The sequence below is a fragment of the Manis javanica genome, chromosome 8 (assembly GCF_040802235.1).
Source record: "Manis javanica isolate MJ-LG chromosome 8, MJ_LKY, whole genome shotgun sequence".
Taxonomy (NCBI): domain Eukaryota; kingdom Metazoa; phylum Chordata; class Mammalia; order Pholidota; family Manidae; genus Manis; species Manis javanica.
The window spans coordinates 98,780,936-98,806,810 of NC_133163.1; the positions used below are offsets into that span (position 1 = coordinate 98,780,936).

At 38.4% G+C, this 25,875-nt stretch overlaps 2 protein-coding genes across 2 annotated transcripts in view; one reads left to right on the forward strand and one right to left on the reverse strand.

Annotated features, from left to right (window-relative positions):
- Window positions 1-25,875, reverse strand: part of SHC4 (SHC adaptor protein 4) — a 120,647-nt gene that overhangs the window by 33,558 nt on the left and 61,214 nt on the right. The window contains exons 3-6 of the mRNA XM_017668841.3: window positions 22,163-22,226; window positions 18,935-19,054; window positions 9,284-9,337; window positions 5,230-5,281 (exon numbers count right to left, since the gene is read on the reverse strand). Coding sequence (XP_017524330.3) covers window positions 5,230-5,281; window positions 9,284-9,337; window positions 18,935-19,054; window positions 22,163-22,226 — 290 coding nt within the window. The remainder of the gene's footprint in view (window positions 1-5,229; window positions 5,282-9,283; window positions 9,338-18,934; window positions 19,055-22,162; window positions 22,227-25,875) is intronic.
- EID1 (EP300 interacting inhibitor of differentiation 1) lies at window positions 12,698-14,464 on the forward strand. Its single transcript, XM_017668842.3, has one exon. It carries the CDS (start codon window positions 12,781-12,783, stop codon window positions 13,354-13,356), a length of 576 nt encoding a protein of 191 aa, XP_017524331.3. The 5' UTR covers window positions 12,698-12,780; the 3' UTR covers window positions 13,357-14,464.

A 25,875-nucleotide genomic window follows, 5' to 3' on the forward strand; every position in this document is an offset into this window, starting at 1 on the left:
TTTACAGCAGTTTCAGGGGCAGGCCATTAGTCACCAAATAAACTCAAAACATTCTTACTTGAACTTACCTTTTCTACAGAAAAGGTCTTATTTATAAGAAGATGAGTTCACCAAAGGATCCTAGCCAAGATGGAAAAAAGTGGCCACTGCTTTGACTTGAATGAGCTAATGCTAAAAGTGAATCAAGCCACGGGGAGTTAGTAGGAACGTGCATGCAGAATCATCAGCACACAGCCCGGTCCACTGCCTGTCAACCATGCTCTCCTCCTCCCGCCTGAGGTCTGGCCCCTGACTTTGCCCATCCACTGACATGGTGCTTCCCGAGGCGACCAATGGCCTTTTAATTGCTGGACAGAGTGGCAGTGTCTACCTTCACTACCCCTCCTCCTTTTCACTCTGTGACATTCAGGGTCATCTCCTCTCGGAGAGACTCACTCATCCTCCTCAGGTGACACCCATCCCCTGATTTTCTCCCTTCCCCCCAACTACTCCTCCGGGGACCGTCTCCTCCAGTTCTCCCACTCCTGAGGCCCTTGGCCTTCTCCTGCTCCTCCCTCAAGGACCTCGCTCACCCTTAGGTGTTTCTAAACCTGCCCCTGAGGCCTGGTCTCCGTCTCTGCCTCAGTCTGTCTCTTTCTCTGCCTCTACCCTACCCGTTCCCCAGGCTTCTGTCTGCTGAACATTTTTCCCAGGACAAATCAAACTCACTGGGTGATCATATAACATCATCTTTCTGGCTTCAGTATTTTTAAAAAATGTATTCATGGATTTAAAACACTTTTTTGTTTTTATAAATATAATAAATACTCATTGTATGAGTTTTAGAAAATAATAAGGCACCAAGAAAAAGTAAAAATTATCTGTCTCACTATCTAGGGATAACTGTTATTGATATGTTGGCATGTGTCTTTTCAATCTTTTTTCTAAGTATATCTACCTCCAAAATATTACCTGGGATTATATTATACACATTACTTCAAGTTATGCTTTTTGCACTTAAAGCATTGTGAACATTTTCCCCATGTCATTATTTAACCTTCTATACTACTAGCTTTTATTGCTACATAGTAGTACGTTCTATGGATTCATTTAAATTATTTGCTATTTGTGAACATTGAACTAATTTTGTTTTTCCTATTAAATAATACATGACAACGATCTTTATTGCTTAATCTTTGTGCATGTCCTATTTCCTTACAAGTGAAATTAGTGGTTCAAAAGCATTTACATTTATAAGACTTTTGATGCAAATTGTCAAATTGCTGTCCAAAACATTTGGACCTACATTCCAACCAGCAGTGTTCAAAGTAACTTCTACTTTGAACCACATTTTACCTTTTATCAGCGGTTGGAATTTGAAGATGAAGTATATTTAAATAAAATGTGTGTTACTTGGATTGCTAGTGAGGTAGCTAATAAATTTTTTAAATGTTTCTTGGTGCCTGGTAATGTTTTTTTGCAAAGGTGTGCTCAGCACCTGCTTATTGGCTGGGTGAGCTTGATAACCAACTTTCTTTTCTCAACTCCAGGGTTTGCTTCTATTCTAAAGGAGTTAAGATTAACACCAAGCTCAGAGGGTTGCTTTAAGCAAGAAATGAGACAATGCAAAGTACTCGGAACAGTGCCTGTATGAGGTGAGCACGCAGTAAATAGTACCTATTACCATTTTTGCCCTGTTTCTCTACTGCGTTGTTTTCTTTTCCTAGTTTGCAATAACCCCTGTTTCTTTAGTGGTAACACCACTCCAGATCACACAGGATGATGACTATAATGATGACGACAGTGACGACGATGCTAACAATAGCTATCATCCATTGCAGACTTACTACGAGTCAGGCACTGAGGTATTTGCACTGCATACAATATCTCATTAAATCCTCAGGACCATCTGACTTCTATTTCTTCATCAACCTCATATCTAAATAGTTCCCAGGAACCAGGAGTTCACAGATTTCTCCAAACTGCCCCTTCCTCCCACAGTGCAATGTAGAACACTACCACCCCTGCCCAGGACTGATGAGATGTCCTCCAAATTAGACTCTACAACTCGAGACTGCTTTTCTGCCCTCCACTATCACTTTTACAGATACAAATACTGGCAAAATTATCACTTTAGAATTTCAGTGGAAAGGTGGAAGCTAGAATAATTTCTATAAAGCCCAAAATCCCTAGTGGCTCCCAGTGACCTTCTGACCAGCATTCAGAGCCCTCCACAATCTGTTTCTGACCTACCTTTTCAGCCATGGCTCCTATTTCTACTCTGTCCCTTCTCTACAACACCACTTTTACTCACACACTATCCAAAGAGAGAGCCCACACTCTCACCACATGGGTCCATCACCTGTGCTTTTATTCATTTCTTCCACAAATCCTGACCGAGCACCTGCTATGCTCCAGGCACTGTTGTCTCGGTCACTCTCCTTCTCCCTGCACATCCTACACATTGTGTTTCTCTCTCCACTAAAGGATGAGCTTGTGGTGGCCAGGAACTATTTTTCTTCCATAGTGATTAGCTCAGCCCCTTGTATATTAGTATGTAATTAATACTTATTTGTGGACTTGACAACTGGGTCGGTATCCCTGTGCAGAAATTAAAGTCCAGGAGCTCAGGAGAGAGGAAAGGATTTAGCACTAGAACAGTGTGTGAGCAGGGGGTATGCTGAGAACAGAGTGGCTTCTCACAGAGGTTTCTGTAACCAACATAAATAAGTAAGGGCATGAGAGGACTGGAAATGGAGCAGTAAGGGTGGAGAGATACTAACTTTTTAATCCAAGAAAATCCCCCTGTTTCCAAGTATCTGTCTTCTAGATAGACCCATTTCTCTAAAGATCAGATGAGGGAGGAAAGGAAATGATGCTTTCCATGTGTTATCTCAGTTAGTCCTTCAGCACCAGCAGGTCAATGTTTTTCCTCCCAGTTAAATAAATTGAAGCTCAAGGATGTGAAGCAACTTAGCTGAGGTCACCTGGTGAGATGGCAGGAGAATTACGATTCCCACCTATCCATTTGACTCCAGTATTTATTTCCTATATACAGGGTGGGGGCTAAAGCAAGAAATAACTGAAACCTCTATTTTAACTGCTTCTGAGTCCATTGTCTTTTTATCTCTCAAATCCCACCCATGACCTCAGTCAACAGCTCTCATACGTGTCTTCCTGGGACCCCCTTCAAGTAGCTCAGCTCTGACTTGGGCACCAGAACAGAAGCTTTCAAAGTGGATGAGCTGCATGATCATTTTCTTTGCCTCTCCTGTATCACTTAAGCAAGGGGAGAGATTTGTGAGCATGTGGGTCCTGCTTGGCCATTACCCTCAGCAACTGACATGGAACTCCTCACCACCATTTACTGAAAAGCAATGACACGCCTGACATATTCAGTGATTGATAGCAATGTTACTAAAGAGCTAGGTTTTGTTTTTTTTTTTTTATCTATGTGTTGTTCTTTTGCCCTGTCCTTTTCAGGTTAAGAGAAGAAGCTGTGTTGTTCAGAGGCCTTCCTCAAAATACCATGCAGTTATTATCTGGGGAAACGCAGGCTTAATTAAAAGATGTTGCTCTTCCCTGGTATCCCTTGTCGTGTTCTGTTTCTCCACCCCCAGTCCCGCTTCTCTAGTTCCTGTCTCTCCTAGCCGCTCTTTGACTGCTATCCCTTCTTCATTAGAGTGATTTCAATGGAGCATTACATAGTATTTCTCACCTGTTCCTTGCTTACTATGCCACTGAGCCTTGTTCTTTTGGCAAGCATTTACTGAGCATCTCCTAAGTGTCAGGTTCTGTGCCAGCAGCTGGCCCTCGTCCTTTCATTCTGACAAGCACGACAGCTTCCAAATAGATCTCCCTGCCTTAAGTTTCTCTCTGAATCCATCTACTGCACGTTGCTGCCGAATCAGTCTCCCTAAAGCTCTGCTTTGTAAACAGCATTCTTCCCCATGACACTTGCCCAGAGGAGTGAGCCCTACTTATTAGCTGTCTCTTATCTGTATAAATGCTTTCTAGACTTATTTTCCTCCATACACAATCTGCATTCCAGTAAATATGTTCTATTTACTTGCTCCCCAGCATGCCATGTACATTTCCACCTGTGTCTTATAAAAGTCAGAATTGTCTTTGGAAGTTCTTTGGACTTCCAAATTACATTCCATGTGTACTTAATAAATGTTTTGGGGTATACTCTATTCCTGGGGGTGGCAGAGGTTTATTAGATGCTGCCCAACTAATAGGCTTAGTTAAAAAGGAGAAGTGACCTAATAACACTCATCCCTCAGAGGAGTCTGAATGTCCCAGAGTTAGAGATGAGAAGCAACACTAACCATGTCTGTCTAGAGTCCAGTGACCTAAAGAATCTTGGGCCTTTGACCCACAGTATAGCTAGGACATGAGTTTCTCAGGCAACCTTGCAAAATCCTGGGACAAGCAATCCAACTAACACACTCCTCCATTCACTTACTCTTCCGTTCATTCATTCCATTCAGTCATTCAACAAAAATAGTTACTTGGTACCACCTGTGTGTTAGGCATTGTGATGAGTGCTTGGGAAACAACAGTGAATAAGATAAACAGGTTCCTGCCTTCATGGAGGTTTGAGCAGAAAGGACAGACATTGAACACATCATCAGGTGAGTAAATAACACACCGAAAATGTGGGAAAAGTGTTAAGAAGAGGAGTGAAGTGTTATGATGAAGCAGGGAGAGATATGCCACTGGAGACAGGAGCTGCTATCTGTCAAAGAAGGTCTCTCTGAAGAGATTTAAGCTGAGATCCAAACTGAAGCTGGGATCCAAAATATGAGAAGAAGCCAAACCCTCACAGTGACATCCACCCTCTTGAACAGCAAGTGCAGAGGCTCAAACTGCATAAACACATATGCAGGCTGATAACCTCACTGGCATGGGTCTTACATGTAATTCACTTGTCTGCTGGGGATGGAGCAGCCAGCCCCTTCAGTCATAAACAAAATAGCTTTTCTTTCAACAATACAAAAAGATAATAAGCCTTTTGGTTTGTGGGTCTCTCAAATGACTGGGATTTAAATTCCCACCTACATATTGTTTTCTACTTTGTTCTGCTAGCAGGGCTATTTATTTCCAACCCAAATATCATTGTATTTCTAGAACCCAATAGCATACTCTAGTGATCTTCACCACTGTGTATATCGAAAATAACTGCTTGTTACTTTTTAAAGTTGGTATATAACAGCTCTAAGAAAATCTAGAAGTTGCTTTCCATACCTCGTTGATTAACTGGGTCTTTAGCTACATAGGCAACATAGTCTGTAGTATCCTATAAAAAAGGGAAAATGATTATGTTTAAAATGAATGGATTATACTGTTGAAATACAGAGTACATGCAGGACATGACACTCAGGCCAGAACTAATATACTAATAATCCTGTTTAAAGAGAAAAGAAAAGCATCCTAGGCAGAATATAAACAAATAGATACTATACAGTTTAGCAACGTCCACATACTCTGCCCCTTGGGGAAGGAAGTTGAAGATTAAAAATTTAGAGGCAGATTTAGTGATTCTTAGTCACTAAGAATAAAAAAGAATGGAGGTAGAGAATATGTTAGGACATAGACTCTTTAAAAACGGCTAGGGACTATGACTCTCCTGTGTTGAAAGCTGAAATACCAGGGTTACGCAATCACAAAGGTGGTGCAAACTAGGATGTGGCACCATGATTTCCCAGTTGCCCAAGCAGATACCATGTATGTCAGCAAGTAAGTTGATTAAAAAGACACATCAGGCTTTGTGGTTGTTAACTTGCTTGTGTGCAGCACAAGTTATCTTAAGGAATAATAAAGCAAAAATACAAGGCATTTATATGACCAATATATGGAAAGGAAGAACCATTTTGAAAAAAACCATTTTACCATCCATGAAAAACCCCAAACAGATGCACTGCTGACTTTGTAAAAGTAAACAAACCAAAAGCCACTTGGTAATTCTAACTTTTATTGAAAATAGTAAACTGATGAATGATAAGATTTTAATAATTAAAGATGCTTTTTGTTATCTCAGTTCTCAGGGAAAAAAAATACACACAATGCCATTTGCAGATTAGAAATATGACTCTCTAGAGGGAAGATGCAATCAACTGGCAGGAAATAAAAGCCCGTTTTTAATACCCTCAAGGACAATCACTTAATAACCCACGCTGAATCATACAGGAAGTGGATCTCAGGGTCAGCATAACTTGTCTTCAGTTATTTTAAAAAATAAAAAACACCTAAGTAATTTTTCTTATGCAAAAAAGATAAAAGGTTTGAAATATCTTGTAAATAAATAAGGACATACATATATACGAGTTTTGTTTTATATTAATTTAGAAGCAAACTACAGTTGCTGGGAGCTTGGCTGCTATTTTTCAAGTTGAAGGGATGGTATGATGCCAGCAATGTTGTCTGATGTACTACACGAGGGGAAAGGAGGTCACAGGAACTCCCCAGACTTCAGTCTCCTCATCTTTAAAAAAGTGTCCAATATTCTTATAGTTCAAAAATTCTATACCTGTAAATACTTAAAGAATTTAAAGAACTTAAAAGTAAAACATAAATAGTGTGTGGGGGGGAATATAAGAAAAGTATTTAATGCTGACATACTTGTAATGAATTTCAGCAATGGAGAAAGTATATATAGATACAGAAGCATTACCAAGAACCGTCTTCAGGGATGATAGGAGGAAGACAAGTAAATTGTGTTTGATAAGAGAGGTGAGGGTGAGCAAAGGTCAAGAGGTGAGGAAGAATACCCAGTATTTTTTCAGCTTTGAAGGAAATCTGCTAGAAGGAAGGGTAATACATTGGGCAATGGAGACTTTTAGCTTCCTGTACCCAGTTAGCTGTGAGGTTGTAAATTATTTCAGTGAATGTCTTAAAAAATATGGACATGTGTTAGTACTAGCAGTGATGGCAGCTACAATGTGCTTTTATCACTCTGTGCCCGGCACTACGCTAGCAGTTTACATGCACCATTTCACTTAATTCTTACAACACTGTGAGGCAAGGGTGATCATTCCCATTTTATAGATGAGGACCCTGAAGCTTAGAGAGGTTAGTGAGTCTATGTCACTCAGAGGAACCTCTAATACCAATGCTTATTGTTGCTCCAGTTTTGTATTTTAAATTAAAATCAGCAGCCTTTCTCCCCAGCTGCACAGGGGTCCCACTCAAATCAGTAGGTACAAACTTTCCCATAGTGGCTAGAAATGCTCTACTGTTTGTTTTTGTAGGGGCTGTGCTTTGGAGGGTTAAAAGAACTAAAGAACTAAAGACATATGAAAAAACTCTAAAAAAAATTAGGATTCTGGAGAACTATAATGGACACCATGCAAGGCATGCAGAGGGGAACTGAGGATTTGCTTACAAATCCTAAAATGACAGCAACCCTTGAAACTTGAAAGGGGAAATTTAGTGCAAACACTACCAATTATTTTTCACATGTTTCTATGTATAGAACTTGACTTACAGAAACCTTTAATTTAAGTTGCTTAAGTCAAGTATTTGAGTTCTTTCATGGATGATTGAGCTATAATGGGCTAGGGAGAGAAGAGACAATGCTGGCCTTTTGAGGCTGGATTCAGTCCGTCCTCACTGCTACCAAACATACACAACATATCCCTTGTGTGTTGCTGTTGAGGACAGATCAGAAGGCTGGATGGATCGAAGTTCAGATTCAGTAATGGGTTCACACTGCAGCAGCTAAGGAGGCACTTGAAGGCCCCCTGTTTGCTAATGAATTAACCATCTGTGGATTCTCATGGGGGTAAAGGTAGAGTTCTCAAAATTTGGTTTACTTTTAAATGGTGACACCATGGAACTAATATATTCATTTGAAAATAACTATACCCAAAGCTGAAAGGTAAGGAAGTAGTGAGGGCTAAAGAGAAAATTTTGTATCCATTAATAAAAGGGAAAAAAAGCACATGAAAACAATGACTGGAAATCCTGTAAAGACTGCTTTTCTTCCATACGCTTCAAAGGAGTACTGAAGGCAGGCTGTCTAGACTTGACATGCTTAAATACTTTTCAGTCCCAGGGAACCAATGTGAGGACAAGTAATTATTGACATGTTTTAAAGGGTGGACTAATTTAAATACTACTTAACTGTGTATATTTCACATACAAAAAAATTAGACCAACCCCCAACTGAAGGAACTTTGCGTGAATACCTTAGATGGCCAGCAAAGTAAGCAGTGGTTACAGAGAGTAACTTCAGAACTTTAATTCCTTATACAATAGACAATTATTTTTCCTTTTCAATATTTAGCATAGAGATTAAAACAAATCAAAACTCTTCAGTGACACCAGTTGCTAGATCTCATTTTTACTATCATTTCACACCTCTCTTGAGTTTCTAAGTTACATGTCTTATCCTCTATGACCCTAAATCCTATTCTTCAGTTGGAAGTGAAACACTAAGAGTGGTGGACAGAAAAAAATCAACTATTAAGATGGATTTTACTGCCTCATTTCTGAAGGATATAATCTTCAACAATAAAGGCTCTGCAGAATAGAAGGTGTAATACATTGTCAGTAAGACCATAAGAAAAACGTCATGATGTCACAGAGGCGAGAAACCCATCTACTCCCTCAATTTAAACACATTAGTGTCTTTGGCAGTTATTACAGGCTTCCTGGCTTCAGTGTCCCTCTCCTTTTGCTCTGGTTCAAAATGATGCAACAGAAAGTCAGGGAATGACCCCCCACTCTGCAAAGCAGGCTTGGAGAGAGAGCATCCACTCAGTGGCACACAATTCATGGATAAGCACCATGTGGCCTTGTAGAAGGAACTACAGTTCTCTCTCCCCAGCTGAGCATTCCCTCTGTGAGTTTCTGCAAACCTGGTTGCTCATTTTAGATTAGACTTAGTTGCCTTGGCTGAGAGCCAGAATGGCAAATAGGCTTCCCCTCATTTCAATTCCTCATTCAATTTCCCCTCGTAAGCAATTGATTAGCAGGATATGCCTGGAACTCTATGTTGAGAAGAATTCCAAGGGAGGACATGTATAACATAACTTGTGTTTTGTGACTTTGACAAGAAGCTGCTCATATGTAACTCCACGGCTAAAAACACTATGGAGTATTAGCTCACCTACTAATCTAAATATTTTAAAAATCAGTGATGGGAAGCATTTTGTCAAAACTAAATTTGAGTACCTGCTACATATAGCTATTCACAAGATGTAATAAGATATTTGGAAAAGACATGTAGTGGCTAATATGCTTTATGTGGAAGTTCTTTTAACTCTTACAGAAAGAATGCTTATGAATCCATACTTACAGAATCCCCTCCAGAGGCAAATGAAATAGACTGCATATGATGATTTGCAATAATCTGGAAAACATAAACAAATTAAGCATGTATGATGCTATAAACTAGTTATGCTTGGTTACATATAATCTAACAGTAATGGACGTGCAATTTTGGTTTCTTTTTGCCTGCTCAGCATCCCTTTGGAAACCATTCCATCCACAATCTTACACTGATCTTATATAGACATGGGGTTCAGGTGGGCTTGATATGCCCATTTCTCTCCCCATCTCCTTGCAGGTGGACACATGATCCAGGCCAGCCATTCAGAAAACACCATGAATACAGCAAAGCCAATCAGAATCTTTGGGGAGGAACCAAGGTGAATCATAGGAGAGAATGCATCTCTCAGCCATCAAGGACCACAGTGTTAGCCCAAAGCTTCTGGGAGCCATCTTTTGCTGCCATGTGGGAAAAGCCTAGCTGGAAATGAAGCTTTCCCTCTAGAGAAAACCAAAGCTGAGAGTTAAAAATAGAGAAAAGAGAAAGTCTGGTGACAACATTTGTTTCATCATTTCAGCCAATACATCCCTTCCCACCTTATCTTTTTAGATATTTTTTCTAGTTTATTTTTTGTAAGTTAGTTTGAATTCGGTTTCAGTCACTCACCTCCAAGAGTATCCTGATTAAGACACTAACATTAAGATTTTTCAATATGAAGGAAGACTATCCATGTGACCTGCATTAGTTAGCCAAGAAGATTGTCTCTTTTACCTGAGTTTCTAGGCTTGCTTATCGGAGACCACAGGGTAATGACCAGCTTGCTGAGGTGTATTTATCATACTGTTTTGAAGGCTCAATGAAACATCAACTGTGTACCAATTGGCTAATCCAGTTCTCAGAATTATTAAACAGAATCTACTAAAGCTGCTTGTATAAGATGACTGAGCAATTTTATTCTTAGATATGTATCTGACAGAATTGTGCACATATGTGCACTGAAAGATATTCTCAAGAAAGATAACCACTACCCTGTTTATAATAACCCCAAACGGGAAATAACACCAATGATAATCACTGTGATAGTCAAACAATGGACTACTACATAGCAACAACATATTTCTTGGGCAAAAGAAACCAGACATGAAGAATATATACTGCATGGTTTAATTTATATGAAGTTCACAAATAGGCAAAATTTCTGTTTTTTCTGTGAAGTCAGGAAAGTGGTGACTGGGACAAAGGGAGAGAAACTGAGTGGTTTTCTGGGATCCTGGAAATGGTGTTTCTTGATCTGGGTAGGAGTTGCACAAGTATGTTCATCTGTACACTTAGGATTTGTGCACTCTTCTGTATTCATGTTTTCTATATTTATATTTCAGTTAAAAATAATTACTAAAAAAATAATTCCCATGTATCAGTAGCAGTAGCCACACTATATGGTGGGGGCAGGATGGGGTACATTTTACAAGAGTACCTAAGTATAAAGCTAGTAAGAATCCTGGAAGGTTTTTTTGGAAACCTTCATTAAAGGGTATAAATAAGGAATGAACAAACAGAAAGACATATATCATCTTTATGGAAAAGAAGACAATATTGTAAAGATGTCAATGCACCCCCAAATAAATCTGTAAATTCTATGTAATTCCAGTAAAAATTCCACCAATGTCATTAAAGGACTTTTTCAAGGGACTTAGGGACATTAGGGACTTCTAAAATTCCCATGGAAGAATAAATGTGTAAGAAGAGCTAAAGCAATTTTTTAAAGAAGACACATGATTTTCCTTATTAGGAAGACATAAAACTACAGAAACTCATTAGAATAAAAAGTCTAAAACAGACTCACATATTCATGATATATATGGTACCAAACAGCCAATAAAAGGGCAAGTGATTAAATTAATGGAGTTGACTGAATTAAGTATGTATCTGGAAAAAAATGTATCAAAAATTCCTGTCTTCATACTATTTATATCAAGGTTTGATTCATAAAGATCTGTACAAACATGAGAAGACAGAAAAAAGATTATGCTTGTAGTCTCTGAAGTAGGAAAATTCATCATAAAAAGAAAAAGACATACAGACGAAAACAAATGAACCTTGAATATGACTACCTGAAAACTCATTTTAAAACTTTCATATAAGAAAAGACCCCTGAAACAGAACAAACAAGAAGGAGAATATATTTGCAACATGTAAAACAAAGTATTTATATACAGAGTTCATAAGAAACTCCCATGGATGAACAAGAAAAAGAAACAAAGAAATAAATATAAAAGAAAAAAAAAGAAAAAAAGAAAAAGAAACAAACCCCAAATTAGACAAATTAGTTTTCATAAATAATGCAAATGCCCAACAAACATATTGAAAGATAATCAGTCTCCAAGAAATCAAGGCTATGGAATCAAAATACCATTAAATTAATAAAATTGTTTAAGTTTGACAAAATAAAGTGTGGCCAGGGTAGTGTAACACTGCTGCTGTAAGCTTAAATGTGTTCAGCAACTTTGGAGAGCAATTAGACTGTACTTATTAAAACTAAAGTATGCATACCCTACAATTCCAGCCTTACCTTCTAGGTTATTTACTCCAGACAAACATTGGCACATGTGGATGCTCATTTGCCCATAGTTTATACCATAAAAAATCGGAAATTATTTGTGCATAGTTAAGCCAACTGTAGTATAGCTATACCAATGGAATGCTATAAAAATATGTATAATAAAAAACCTGAATCCTCAAGACTTTTGAAGACTTTTTTGCTTGTTTTTTAACTTGAAGACAGTTATGTAAAACGTAAAACACACACAGAGTAAAATCTTCCTAGGAAGAGATAAAGTTCCATGTAAATGCAAAGAAAAAGAACTTAAATACACACCAAATTGCTAACAGTGCAAAGTTACCTACCACGAAAAGAAATGGAATCAAGCATTCATTTCTTCACTGTTTTTTTTCTTAAGAACATAAATAATATGCTTGTGAATTTTATTTTTTTTAACGAGGAAAATAGAAAAGCTGAACGGATCAGTTCTTGATGTTGCTCTGTGGCTGAGAACCCTGTGTCATACGGAGGTGGGGATTTGAAAGTCTTCAGCGCACTGATAAAAGTAGGTAAAATGTGGGAGCAGAGGCGATTGCCTGGGGTGCAGAGGAGAGGAGGGGAAAGGGGGGAGAAGGAAGGCGGATTAAGCGTGTTACAAGGGCGATGTCAAGTATTTTCAGGATTATAGCATCATAAGCAGCAGAACGACTGATCAAGGCGGAGACTAAGCAATCTCTTGAATGCACAGCGCGTAGGTACGAAATTCAAACGGATCACAAAGCACAGCCCGGAGCCACGCCGCTGTTCCCTGGGGCACAGAGAGCCGCGCCCTCCCCAGGAGCAGCCCAGGCGGGAGGCGGTGTCCGGGGGTCGCGCACACGCACTGGGTCACGCAAGCGCACGGCTTTTGCGCAAGCGCACAACCGCACCGCCTCGTAGCTCGATCTTGCAGAGAACGCCTAGGAGAGGTTGAGCCGATTGTATAATGTCGGAGATGAACGTGCTGTCCGAGCTGTACGAAGAGAGCAATGACCTGCAGATGGACGTGATGCCTGGCGAGAATGACCTTCCGCAGATGGAGGTAGGCAGCGGGGGCCGGGAGCCATCCCCGAGCCTCTCCCGCGGCGGGGCCCCGCCACAGCTCGAGGAGGAAGGGCCGATGGAGGAGGAGGCGGCCCAGCCAATGGCGGAGCCGGAGGGCGAACGAGGCCTTGCCAACCGGGCCAGCCCTGGGGAGAAGCCAGGCCAGATCGCGGGCCATGACTTCGAGAGCGAGGACGAGGGCGAGGAATTTGACGACTGGGAGGACGACTACGACTATCCTGAAGAGGAGCAGCTGAGCGGGGCGGGCTACAGAGTATCGGCGGCCCTGGAAGAAGCCAACAAGATGTTCCTGAGAACATCCAGAGCAAGAGAGGCAGCCCTGGATGGGGGGTTTCAGATGCATTATGAGAAGACCCCGTTTGATCAGTTGGCCTTTATCGAAGAGCTTTTTTCACTTATGGTTGTCAATCGTCTGACCGAAGAACTCGGCTGTGATGAGATCATTGACAGAGAGTAGTCAAGTGATTTTTAAGAGGAGGAATCGTCCTGAGGAGAGACGCAGCAACATTCCACTGGCTCTCGGGTGCATCCCAAATAGTTCCGTGCCAATGAAAAACTTGATCTTCAAAAAAAAAAATGTTTCCTCTCTGCAGAATAGAATTAGGGCAGCGACTGAAGTTAAGAAAAAGGAAGAAAATTGTAAAAGAAAAGGCATCTTAGGACTGTTGGAACCTGTTATCAAAAATGTCCTGAAACACCTGTGGCTTTGATTTTGTTGTTGCTCCAGATTATTTTCCTTGCATTGGGAAAAATACCTCACATTTCACTGTAAGGGATGGTTTTGCAAGAATAAGGATATGACCAAGACAAACAGCCAGTAAAAAAGCCCACTGATACTAATTTTATGAGAAAAAGTAACCAATATATCCAGCTGAGGACATGAGACGTTTCTGAGTCATTTGGACCGAAAACCTATTGAGAAAACTAAAGATTCCACTTTGTGATCTCTCCAAGCCATAGCTGTCAAAAGCTAAGTTTTTAGTGTAATATACATTGAGTATTCTTCATTATACCAAAAGGATAAGAAAACCCAGAAAGAAATATGTGTCACTTGTGCTATATCTTAAAATGTGTTCCCAAGAGCATCTGAAATTTGGTTTGTACTTGTACCTTGATTATGTATAAAGCTACTATGATATATATAATTCAAGAAAATTCTTTTCTGGCCATTTTTAAAAGTAAAAAATTAACATGTTCATAATAAAGTTTCAAATTTAGACATTAAAATGTATGTAAAGTATAAAGAAAATATTATTTCTAACATGCTTATATACTAGAGAAATTTTCTGTTTTACTTGCTCTCTGTTTTTCATTTAACTTTTGCAGGCAACAGACTGGTTGAACTTCAAATGTAAGAACTGTTAAATGAAAATTGTCAAGTAAAAGGAAAGCCCTATTTCAAAAAAAAAAAAACTTAAGAACAATATGCTGTCAATCTTTATATAAAGGTTTTAAACCTGCTCAAAAATCCACCTCAGTGTCTGAAGTTTCCCTCTCTCCTCCTCTAATTAAGCTTGTTATTGGTTATGCACCAGCATTTAAAATAAAATTTCTTGTTCTGTGTATTTTGTTTGGCTAATAGTACTGCGTATATACTTTAAATACTACTTTTTATTACATATTTTATTGTATTACTGCAACCACATTATGATTTAAATTTAACCACTATTCATATAAGAAAGTGCTCCAGCCTCAACTACCCAACACAAAATTAATTTGTGGAAATTAAACTTAGTAGGTTTCAGTAAGTATTTGCCATCCTGGGAAAACCTGCATGTTGTAATGAGCATGTTCCTGTGGTTACTTTATTAAGGTCTGAAGTTCTATGAAAATAATTATGTGAGAAGGCTGTGCCCAGTGAAACACTATATCAGAAGGTCTTAGGATCAATAAAAGTACCAGATGTTCCTGCTCCACTATGGCCATAAAGGACATATCCACAGCAACAGGACAACATGCGGCCTTAATTATGTTACAGTCATCCTGTCTTTCAGGGAGGGGGTTCTTTTCTGTAAAATACGGACCAGTAAGGATAATCATAATTACTCAAACACTAGCTTGATGGGGATGAGAGGAGAGAGATGAGGGAAAAACTAGGCAGGAAGTGAAATGTCAGCACTTAAACGTCTTAGTCCTACTGCTTTTCATGCCCCACTTTCACTGCATTTTCAAACAATGCACTGTGGCAGACAAGTCTGGATAGTCTTGATGGTACAGTGCCGGGGTTGAGGGGGTGGGGAAAGGACACCAGTATAAAATGAGCTGACCAGTTGCATTTACCTCCAGATAGAAGATTTCAGGAAATAGGCTCAGGAGAAAAAAAAAGTCGTTCTGTTTTTTTCTAAAACTGAACAGGGAGTAAGGGTGTGTGTTGGGGGGCGGGTGTACTCTTGTTTTTTCTCTGGCTGAGGAGGAACACCACTCTTGGGTTTGAAGGCTTATTTTGGAGAGAGACCTAGACTCTGCAACTGACTCCTGTCGTGGTTAGTTTGTTGGTCTTATGAATAGTACCGTCAGAGACCACTGAAATAATACTTAATACTTACTGAAGATAGAAAATGGTACACATTTCAAGTTTTAAAAATTGCTCCACTGCTTACCAGGTTTTGTAAATAGGTAAATTAATCTCTCTGCCCCAGGGTCCTGCACTGAAAATAGGGATAACTGGATGTACTTTATAAATTGCTGTGAGGATTAAACCAAGATACATACATAAAGATATATGTATACCTTCATTTAATGGGGACTAAAGAAAGGAGTTCTGGAGAAATTCTTATCCCACTTTTGCGATGGGGGAGGGGGACTTAAAAAAAATTTACGAGTATGTAATTGGGAGAAAGTTTTTTGGATCTATCCATGTGTATTACATATTTGCTTAGATGTCCCACATTTGGCTGCCCTAAGGACACACTGATTTTTTTTTTATACTTACAATTCTAATTTCTTAAAGACCAATATCTCATAATCCAGAGAGAGCAGCAAAACTCTCAGATTTCCATCTTTTTTCCCCTCAAAAGTTGAACATCTGGAAGCCCTTGACCTATAGTGACGCAGGAAAAAAAATACCTGGTACACCTTCACGTAGGGAAGATACACTGCACCATGTCCCCCAGTGTTGTCTCCCGACATGAAGGTCGAGTTGCCTGCACCGTTATTTTTCTTACACTTGGACAGTTTGCATTACCTGCCTGGCCTCTAGATAGCTGAACTTGCCTCTCCTCAGAGAAACTAAAGATGTCTCCATTTTCTACCTGTTTTACCTTCTTTACCTCTCTTACCTTTCTCAATTTCAGTAGCTATTAGAGTTGGCAGTAGGAATATAGAAATGAATGAAGAATAGTGGGAGGAGGAGCTATTGAGACTGACATTTTTGCTTAAGGCCCTAACATACTGTTATTAAGTATGTCAAAGAAGCCTGTTGCTTGAATTTTTAAAACAAGGAATATACAAAAGTCCCTAGAACTTGCTTTTCTAAAATGTATTTTCCCATCCCCCATAGGGTAAGTTTAAATCATCACATGTTTTATATAATTGTATTTTCTGCCTCTGAAGTTCTATGAGACATTATCTGAGAGTGAATGGTTATATTTTTGAAGTTCTCAGTGGTTGGAATGAATGTGAACCATCTGGCCCAGAAATGTTCTGTCCTCTGTGAATGTATCTATAAATTTGAACCTGTTTATGTTTTCAACCCAAAGTATATCTTAGAAGTTAAGCAGGATGGGAGATAGAAGGCATTACTATTTCTACTTATCTTAGAACTTCAAAGGGTAGCATTCTTTAAGGAGAATTTAATGAATAAATCTTTCTCTCATGCTATATACATAAGGTCATGTCTCTGCTGCCTTTGTCCCTTAAACATCTCAGTTGCTCTTTTGATGTGACATAAAAATTATTGAAGCATCCAGAGTGGCACATCTTTTTTTACACCCCACCCTCACACACAAGCCATTTATCCCACGCCTGCAGAATCGTTCAAGATTATTTTTAACAATCAGCCCCTGGGTCTGAGATCAGTGAGATCCTAATTTTGGTCCCTACTCCAACAGTGGGTGGGCTGAACACCACCCTATTCCATGCCACCAGTGCAAAAAAGATGTGAGTCACTGCCAAAGGCACCTCATTGCTATCACCACTGGCAGTGGAAGCCATTCGTGCCCATTGTCCTTACTTCTGTTCTGCCAGAAAGATTATGGGTATGTGGCAATACCACCTCTAATTGCAGTGGCCTGGAAAATGGTAGTGAGCAAAAAGAAATGCTGAGAATGAACTATGCCCCATACTACACTCAACCACAACCCTATTCTTCCTAAATGCCCCATTCCTTCAGGCACCCCACGGAAAGAGCCACTTCTAGAAATGCTCATCATATTCTGCACATGAGGCTGTCAGCATCATGGCTCTAGCTTCGCCCAGTCTTCTTCCCCTACAAAATGCAAATAATTTAAGGACTCCTATATTCAATGAGATCTCACAACTAAAAGAATTAAGCATCCCTGGTACCGTACCAGTGGGTGATACCAAAATTAATTTTACATCTACAAATGTCTGAGGGCAACTCATCTAAAAGAGTGAATGAATGTTTCACTTTCCGCTCAGATATGCTGCGTCGTCCAAGTACAGCCCCAAATGTACTGCTGTTGTTATACCAACAGTCCTCCTTCTCCAGGGTGACCAGGGGGGACCAAGGACGCAGGAGTCCATTTTGACTGTTGCATTTTAAGCATTTTTCTCTATGGTGTTTTATACCACTGTGCAAGCAATGTATTTTACTCTGCGTTCGAATTTAGAAAATAAAGCAGCCCTCAAAACCACAAGTGAATTTTTTGGCAAAAAAAAAATGGAAGTCAAAATGTATATAACTATGCTTGTAAGTTACTATACTTGTAAGTTAATTTTATATATTATAATATTCTTTCCCTGTTAGTACTTAGTATATAAAGAAGTTTTTTCAAGGAAGAGTGTTTGAATAAATAATAATAGCTATCATGGGACTGGCACTCTGCTAAAGTGATTTACATCCATGATCTCATTTAATCCTCTAAATAACCCTATGGGACATACACTATTGCTCAGTCTCTCCTCTCAGAAACTCTGTGAGTAGGTCCTATAACCCTCATTTCACTATGGGGAAAATTGTGCGGTAGGGTAACTTGCTCATTAGTGTAAAGCCAGGGTTTCAACCTATATGTGATCTCAAAGCCTCTTAGTATTTTATCACTGCCAAATACACATTAAACCTTCCATGAGTCCCTGACCAACAGCACTCCATAGAGTAACACCTTAAATATTAAGAACCTCGGATCACTACAGTCAGACAAAGAAAAGTTAGACTAACACACATAAATAACCTGATATAAGGATTTAATTTAAAAAAGTAAAAAGCAAGTCAAAGAGTGTCCTAGTTTAAGGTACACATTTAGCCCAGTGCCTGCTTATCTTTACATTTGCTTCAGCAATGCCATTCTTTAAGAAATAAGGTTCACAGTGAGAACTCAGATACACCATAGTATCCTAAATCATCAACAAAGAAAAAACAATGTTTATACAATAACATTTTAGAAAGCTTTTCAACCTCAAGGTTTGGAAGAAAATGTTTTCTGCTTAAATTTCAGTAACTAGAACATTAACCCTAACATCACTGTCCCCTTTGTCCTTCATCTGCACCCCAAGTCCAACACACAGTCTGTTAGTTCTGATAATGGAATTGCTTTCCTTTTGGAGAGGGTTGGTGGGGAGTAATAAATGACTCAAGTATATGAGTTTCAGGTGGTATTTACTGTGTTTTTTGCACCTTAGTTCTTATTACAAAGCAGTTAGGTAGGAGCAAGTATGCAAGCAGTTAAATGCCCCAGTGATGGGTTAGCAAGCCTGTTGTTGTTATTATTGTTAGGCATAAATCCTTGGCAGAAGTTTTTTTCCCTTATGCTTTATAAAATTTTAGGCATCCTATGTCTGGAACTTTATTCTTTTGATGATGCCCAGGCTAAAAAAATAGATGTACTTTAAACGGTACAGGACATTCCTGATCTTACCTGTTGGTTGTCAAGATTCATCAGTGTCAGGCTACACATTGAGATGGTCAGCTTTATATTCATTCCCGAAAACTGAAGATTATTTTTGCCAAGAACTGTGGACAGGAACTTAACTGGAGGCTTTAAAAATGACAAAACAACATTGTACATTATGGAATTTGTTACAGAATGTTTTTGTTACTTATGTTTTTAAAATATTAAAAATGGGTCAAAGCCCATACTCTTTGTCCTTATTTTATTTTACATGTATCAAATGATACAAAATGTTTTTTTAAGCAACAGCTTCAAAAAGTTGGAATACAGCAAATTCTTCAGTAAGTAGTAGAATTGGAGGCCACAGAAGTTTTTTCATACATTCTCTTCTCCCGAAGTTTTGAGAGTAGAGGCCTGATTTATATAAAGGAGATTCCTGTAAGAGTTCTGACTAGCTGAACCCTGAAGTCCTATTGAACATCACAAGACTAAAAAGAAGAAAAAGTTGTCGTCTAGATTTTTTGTGATGATTAAATGGGTATGAAAAAGACAACATGCCAAGCTTAGGGGACACGGGAAAAGGGGTGCTAAGGGGCAATATATAACCATAAACACATTTAAAAAAAAGAAAGATCTCAAATCAACAACCTAACTTTATAACTTAAGGAACTCAAAATAGCACAAATTATATGCAAAGTGGAAGAAGGGAGGGAATAATAAAGATTAGAGCACAGATACAGACTAGAAAACCATTAGAGAAAATCAATAAAACCCAAAGTTGATCCTTTGTAAAGATAGCAAATCTGACAGACCTTTGGCTAGATGGACTAAGGAACAGGGGAGAACACCTAGACTACTCAGATCAGAAGTGAAAGTGGGAACATTACTACCAAAACAGAAATAAAAAGGACTATAAGGGAGCAATTGTATGCCAACAAGTTGAATTATCTAGATGAAATGGACAAATTCTTAGAAACATAAAACCTACCAGGAATAAATCATGAAAAATAGAAAATCTGGATAAATCTGTAACCAACCAAAAAAAAAAAACTCACCCCAGAAAATACAAGCATTGGCAAGAATGTGGAGAAATTAAAACACTTGCGCTCTATTGGTAGGAATATACAGTGGTATAACCTCTATGGAAAACAACATGGAAGTTCCTCAAAAAATTAAAAACAGAATTTCATATGATCAGCAATTCCACTTCTTGTTATACACCCCAAAGAACTGCAAGCAAGTACTTGAACAGATACTTGTATATCCATTATTCACAGCAGCATTGTTCATAATAGCAAAAACATGGAAGCAACCAAAGTGTCCCCCAACAGATGAATGGATAAGCAAAATGTGATGTGTATATATATAGATATACATACACAATGGAATATTATTAAGCTTTAAAAAGGAAGGAAATTCTCCAATATGCTACAGCATGGCCATGACCCTTGAGGACACTGAATGAAGTGAAACAAGCCAGTCACAAAAAGACAAATACTGTATAATTCCACTTCTTTGAGGTATTTAGAGTAGTCAAACACATAGACACAGAAAGTAGAAGAGTAGTTGTCAGAGGCTGAAGAGAAGGGAATGGAGAGCTATTGCTTAACAGTTATAGATTCTCAGTTTTATAAGATGAGAAGAATTATGGGGATGAATGGGGATGATGATTACATAACAGCAGCAATGTATTTAATAGCACTGAACTGTACACTTAAAATGGTTAAGATGGTAAATTTTATGTTAGGTGTATTTTACTGCAACATTTAAAATGGGAAGGAAAAGTAATATAAAAAATATAAAGTGCATGGAAGAGTCCCTAGCACATATTAAGTATTCAATAAATGCTGTCCAAGGAAATTACTTCAAAAACCTCATTTTTTTCTTCACATGTGTATTTCGTGGAAAGATGATAGCCCAGTTTGTTTTATTCTGTTTTGGGGTGTAGACTGTCTATTCCTGGAATGAGAGTATCTTGAATGAATGAGCCTGTTCGTTGCAAACATCTAGTTGAAGCATCCTAGTCACACAGGTTACTAGAGGCAGGAGGAGGCTAGAAGCTACCTTGTGGCCTAGGTTCTGTCAAATTAGTAATAGGGAATTCTAATAGAATTCAAAGGGCATTTATTATAGTTTTCCATACCATGTGGCTCATCTGAGTCACTCCAGGTGACACTGGGTTCAGCCCTATGCAAAATAATAAAGAATGATAGAAAATGAGGCAGGGTGGCATGGAAATAGAGCTAAGCTGGGAGTTTAAAGACCTGGCTTCCACTGCTGGCCCCAACCTTCAGCATTCTAGCGACCCAAGGCAAATCCCTTCTCTGAGCCACAGTTCAGTAGCTGGCAAAATGAGAGGGTTAGACTAGAAGACCTCTAAAAATTCCTATTCTCTTAAACAGTCTACAATTCTATGATTTAAATAGTTATCTTAAAAGCCTTTACACCTCCCCTGCGGACTTCTCAAAGCAACTAAACATTCTAGGGTTAACAGCTTAACTAGCAGTACAACTAAGTACCCTATGACTGAAAACCTAATACGTGTCAAAAACCATGCTAGAGACTTTGTATACATCATTTCATTTAATTTATACACAACCCTATATTAAAGCAAGTATTATTTTTTTCCCTTTTTACAGATAGGAAAATATGAAGGATCCTGAAGATGAGGGGACTTGTTCACAATCACACAGTTAGCAGGTGACAGAGACAGGGTTTAAATCCAAGCCCACCAAACATCAAAATTGTGCTTTCTTCCAGCATGGAAAGCTTCTTCTACCCGTGTGTTATTACTCCTCTCTACCAGCATCCATGTTTCCATTTGAAAAACAGGCCAAGGAGTCTAAAATGTTACAATGCAGAATACATGCATTATAAAATATTAAAGTTGGAAAGTACCAAACTGATCATCTAGTTCAACAACTTAACTTCACAGGAACAAGAATGGAGTCTCAGAAAAATGAGATACCATTCTCTAAAGCAAGTAAAGACCCAAGCTGGGAACCCGGATATTCTAACTTGAAACCTAGATGCTTTCTCCACTCTGTCACTCCAGGCATCGCCACTTCAGACAGTGTCAGGCAAGTCAGAAAAAGCTGAGGGACAAGAACAACTTTGAGTGTATGTCCAATATTACACCGACTAGGCCATATGGTGGACCTTAGGCCATATGGTGGAGTGACCTGGCAACTATTTTGATATTATCTTTCCTATAGTTAGGGGAATATGAACCAAGAACACGGCACCAATATTTACCTTTCGCTTTTTAATGGCTCCATTTGCCCCAGAGACGGCTTCACACAGGCGACTTATTGCTTCCCTACAGAACAGAAACAGTATAAGGACTTAGCATACTATCGAGCACACAGTAAAAGTACAAAAACTGTTAGCAAGTATTATGACCAGAATGTACACAAACATAATGATGAATCTGACAAAAACCATTCCCCCACCACCATCGGAAAAACTTTGTGCTTAGTCTTTCCACAGTTCAAACCCGAGAAAACCCAGCAACACCCTTATACTGAGAAATCAGCTCACAAAAAGGAATCCCACTATTCACCTTCTACATCTCTTTTATATTCCTTGGATTTTCATGTTTGATTTTTAGTGTTGCTGACTTTTTTTCCCATAAAGGAGGAGCAGAAATTTATTTATTGTCTGGGAATAATTCACAGTTTTACCTTCAGCAAAATCCTCTTTGGTGTTACGAATAAAAAGCACCAAAAATAACTGCATAGAAAACAATCTGACACTAGAGGAGGTTTAAAAGGATCAGTAGAGAATTGAACTTCAAGGCGGTCTCAGACGGAGCCTTACTGTCACTGCCACAGGCTGGTGTGCCTTCATGTAATTTCACAGAAGAAAAGAAAATCAATAGCAAATTTCCTCCTTTGCTTATTTTTCTGCCCTTCTATATATTTCACTTCCTGAAAGAAAGGCACTGCTAAAATAAGTAGTTGTTCCTTAATGGATGTGGCAAACAAACCGGCGCCCTCCTCTCCAGAAATGCAGTTACAACTAAAAGCTTTTGTCTCTAGGACTCAGCATTCATAATCGCCTGAGCTTTCACTCTGTGGAACCTGACCCTCTTTTTGTGGCTTTTGACACATAGATTAAACTTGCACAAAGCAAATGGAAATTCCTGAACTCTTTCCAACAGGGATCATTGCTTAAATTAGTAAAATGTATTCTCACACACACATACACACACACGCACACACACACACACTGCACATGCACACACACATGCAACATTGTATTACAGTTTATACATATATATTTCATGAGAATATTTTCTATGAAATGTTTTTGATTCCCAAAGAAAAGAAGGAGCACTCAGAGAGGAATGTAGACCCATTAAAGAAATATACATATTTATATAACTATATATAACATACATGTGTATATATATATAACTATATAACATATATGTATATAACTATATCTACATATAGTATTACAGAGCTATGCTGTCAATGTTCCTGTAACAGACACTTTGGAAAGATAAGTAGAATTCCTAAAGATTCTAAGCATCATTTTGGACTTACAATGTATGTTTTACTTCAGATTCCTTTTTCTTTCTGGATAAATGAAACTCTTCTCCAAGGGTGTTCTGCTGTCTGATTGCATAATTACTTGCAACCAATAGATAGAATAGCATTTTGGTTTAGCAGGTTTTTTTTAGGATTTTATATTGTTTCTCTAGGATTCCAATCTTTGTTCTCTGGAGTCAAATAGAAGGATAACTCAGAGAACAGAGCTCATTTGTTTGGTTGATGTTTTGAATCATCTTGATGATCATTCAATAATTGATGAGGCACATATAATTAACTTATCTGAACTGGCCTCTGGTATTGCTTAAATAACTAGAGCAGCCACGCAACTGTGTTATTGGTATTTAATAGAGAGGTATTGTAAAAAAGGTATTATCAGATCTTTTACTCCACGAGAGTCAACTGGGGTGCTTTAGTTTAATAAGTTCCCTGTAAATTGTTTGAAATAAAAGTAGAAACAATAGTGGGCATTGATGCTGCGAAGTACAATAATAGTTATGATTAGAGATTGTTACATTTATATAGCACCTTGCAGTTTTACAAAGTGCTTTCCCAGGCACAGTTTTCTTAATTCCCATACCAACTGTCAGTCTCTTCTAACAAACAGTAAAGTTGTGAATTTAATTTAAAGAAATGCTTTATAACATGAGCACCTCCCAAGGAGGGTCTGAAAAGATTAAACTTCCTTGGCAGAGTGGAGTTTGGAAATTCCAGACAGAAGGAATAGGATGGGTAAATATGCCAAAACATAAATTATTATGACATGAGGGGAGTTACATTGATATTGCTGGAGCATAAAGTATGATGGAGCAAGTGTGAATAAGAACTAAGAGATGGGATTTGAACCTGAAAACTTTCTGTAAAGGACCAGATAGTATATACTTTAGACTTTGCTCTGTTGCAACTATTTAAGTCTGTCATTATAGCTCAAAAATAGCAGTAGACAATATGTAACAAATGAGTATGGCTATGTCTCAATAAAACTTTATATCTAAAAAGAGGGAGCTGACCATATTTAGCCCAAGGGCCATAGTTTGCCAACCTCTGGATTAGATAATCCACATGAAAGGAGACATAAATAGTTCAATTTTTAAAAATGGGAAAATATTCACATTCTTATCATTTTAAAGTTGAGAATTAAAACAACTACAAGATACTTCATGCTCATTAAATTAGCAAAGAAGAAAATTACAAATCTAGTGTTCAAAAAGATGGGAGTGATTCCACTTAAGGCATATTTATCCATTGCTACAAGCCTTGATTAGTATTCATACAATCTTTCTAGAGAGTAATTTGGTAAAAGATGGCAAATATCATAATGTTCATCAGAGCTTTTGACAAGGGAGGGAGAATTTGAATTGAAACAGCATTGACTATATGTATAAAAGAAAACAACCCCAAAGCCTGTGATGTAAATCCAAACATCAGTATAAATATTGCCACTTAGAATATAAAGTATAAGGACTGTAGAAATAAATGGAAGAAATCTACATAAATTAGTGGGGAAAAAGTAGAATTTGGAATGGCATATACACATTAGTAGCAGCTATGAAAATTTAATTCTGTGTAAGTAGTGATACAAAAAGAGCTTATGAACAGTGATTTGGTTTAGGTGTTTCTTGTGTGTGTGATTGTTGCTTCCTGGTTCTGATTCTATTGATGTTTACATGTAAAGAGTGTAAACAGTGCTATGTGCAATTGATTAGATAAATATTATTTTTAAATATTCAAAAGAATGCAAAATAAATTCCTCAACAGTTTTGTCCACATGTGTGGAGATAAGAGGGCACATCAAGGATGTCCCAGTGGAGGGGTGACACAGCCTTTCTTTTGCCAACATCCCAGAAAGGTGGCACAGTGTTCATGTTACAGATAAGAACAGATCTTCATTTCTCTCTCTGCTCCTGTCTCAGCTTAGCCTTTAGCTCCTCTCTTGCTATAGCCATTAAATCCAGATTTATTTTTTCAGTTTATTTGGTAGACTTTCCTATTTCCATTCCCCAAAGTTTCATAAAGATAAAAATTCTTGAAAAGTTTAGCAATACTTTCCCTTAGAAATCTCTACCCTGCTATAGCAGGGAGCCTGAATTCTAATGAAGGAGCAGCTCCTATTTTTACGACCAGGCCCAGGACTAAGCACCTATGGACATCATTCATTTAGTATTATGATGTCATTTCAAGGTAGGTATTTTACCCCCATTTTATAAGTGAGGAAACCAAAGTTCAAGAATTTAAATAATTGCCTCAAAATAATGAAGTTGATAGTGAAAGAGGCAGAATATAAATCCAGATCTGGCTTCAAAACCCATCATATTCCAGGTAGGGGTCATGTTGCCAGATGCATGAAAAGAAGGGAGTCACAGGCTCTGGGAACTGGAGAAGAAGTATATATACCCCTTGCTCACTCCCGTA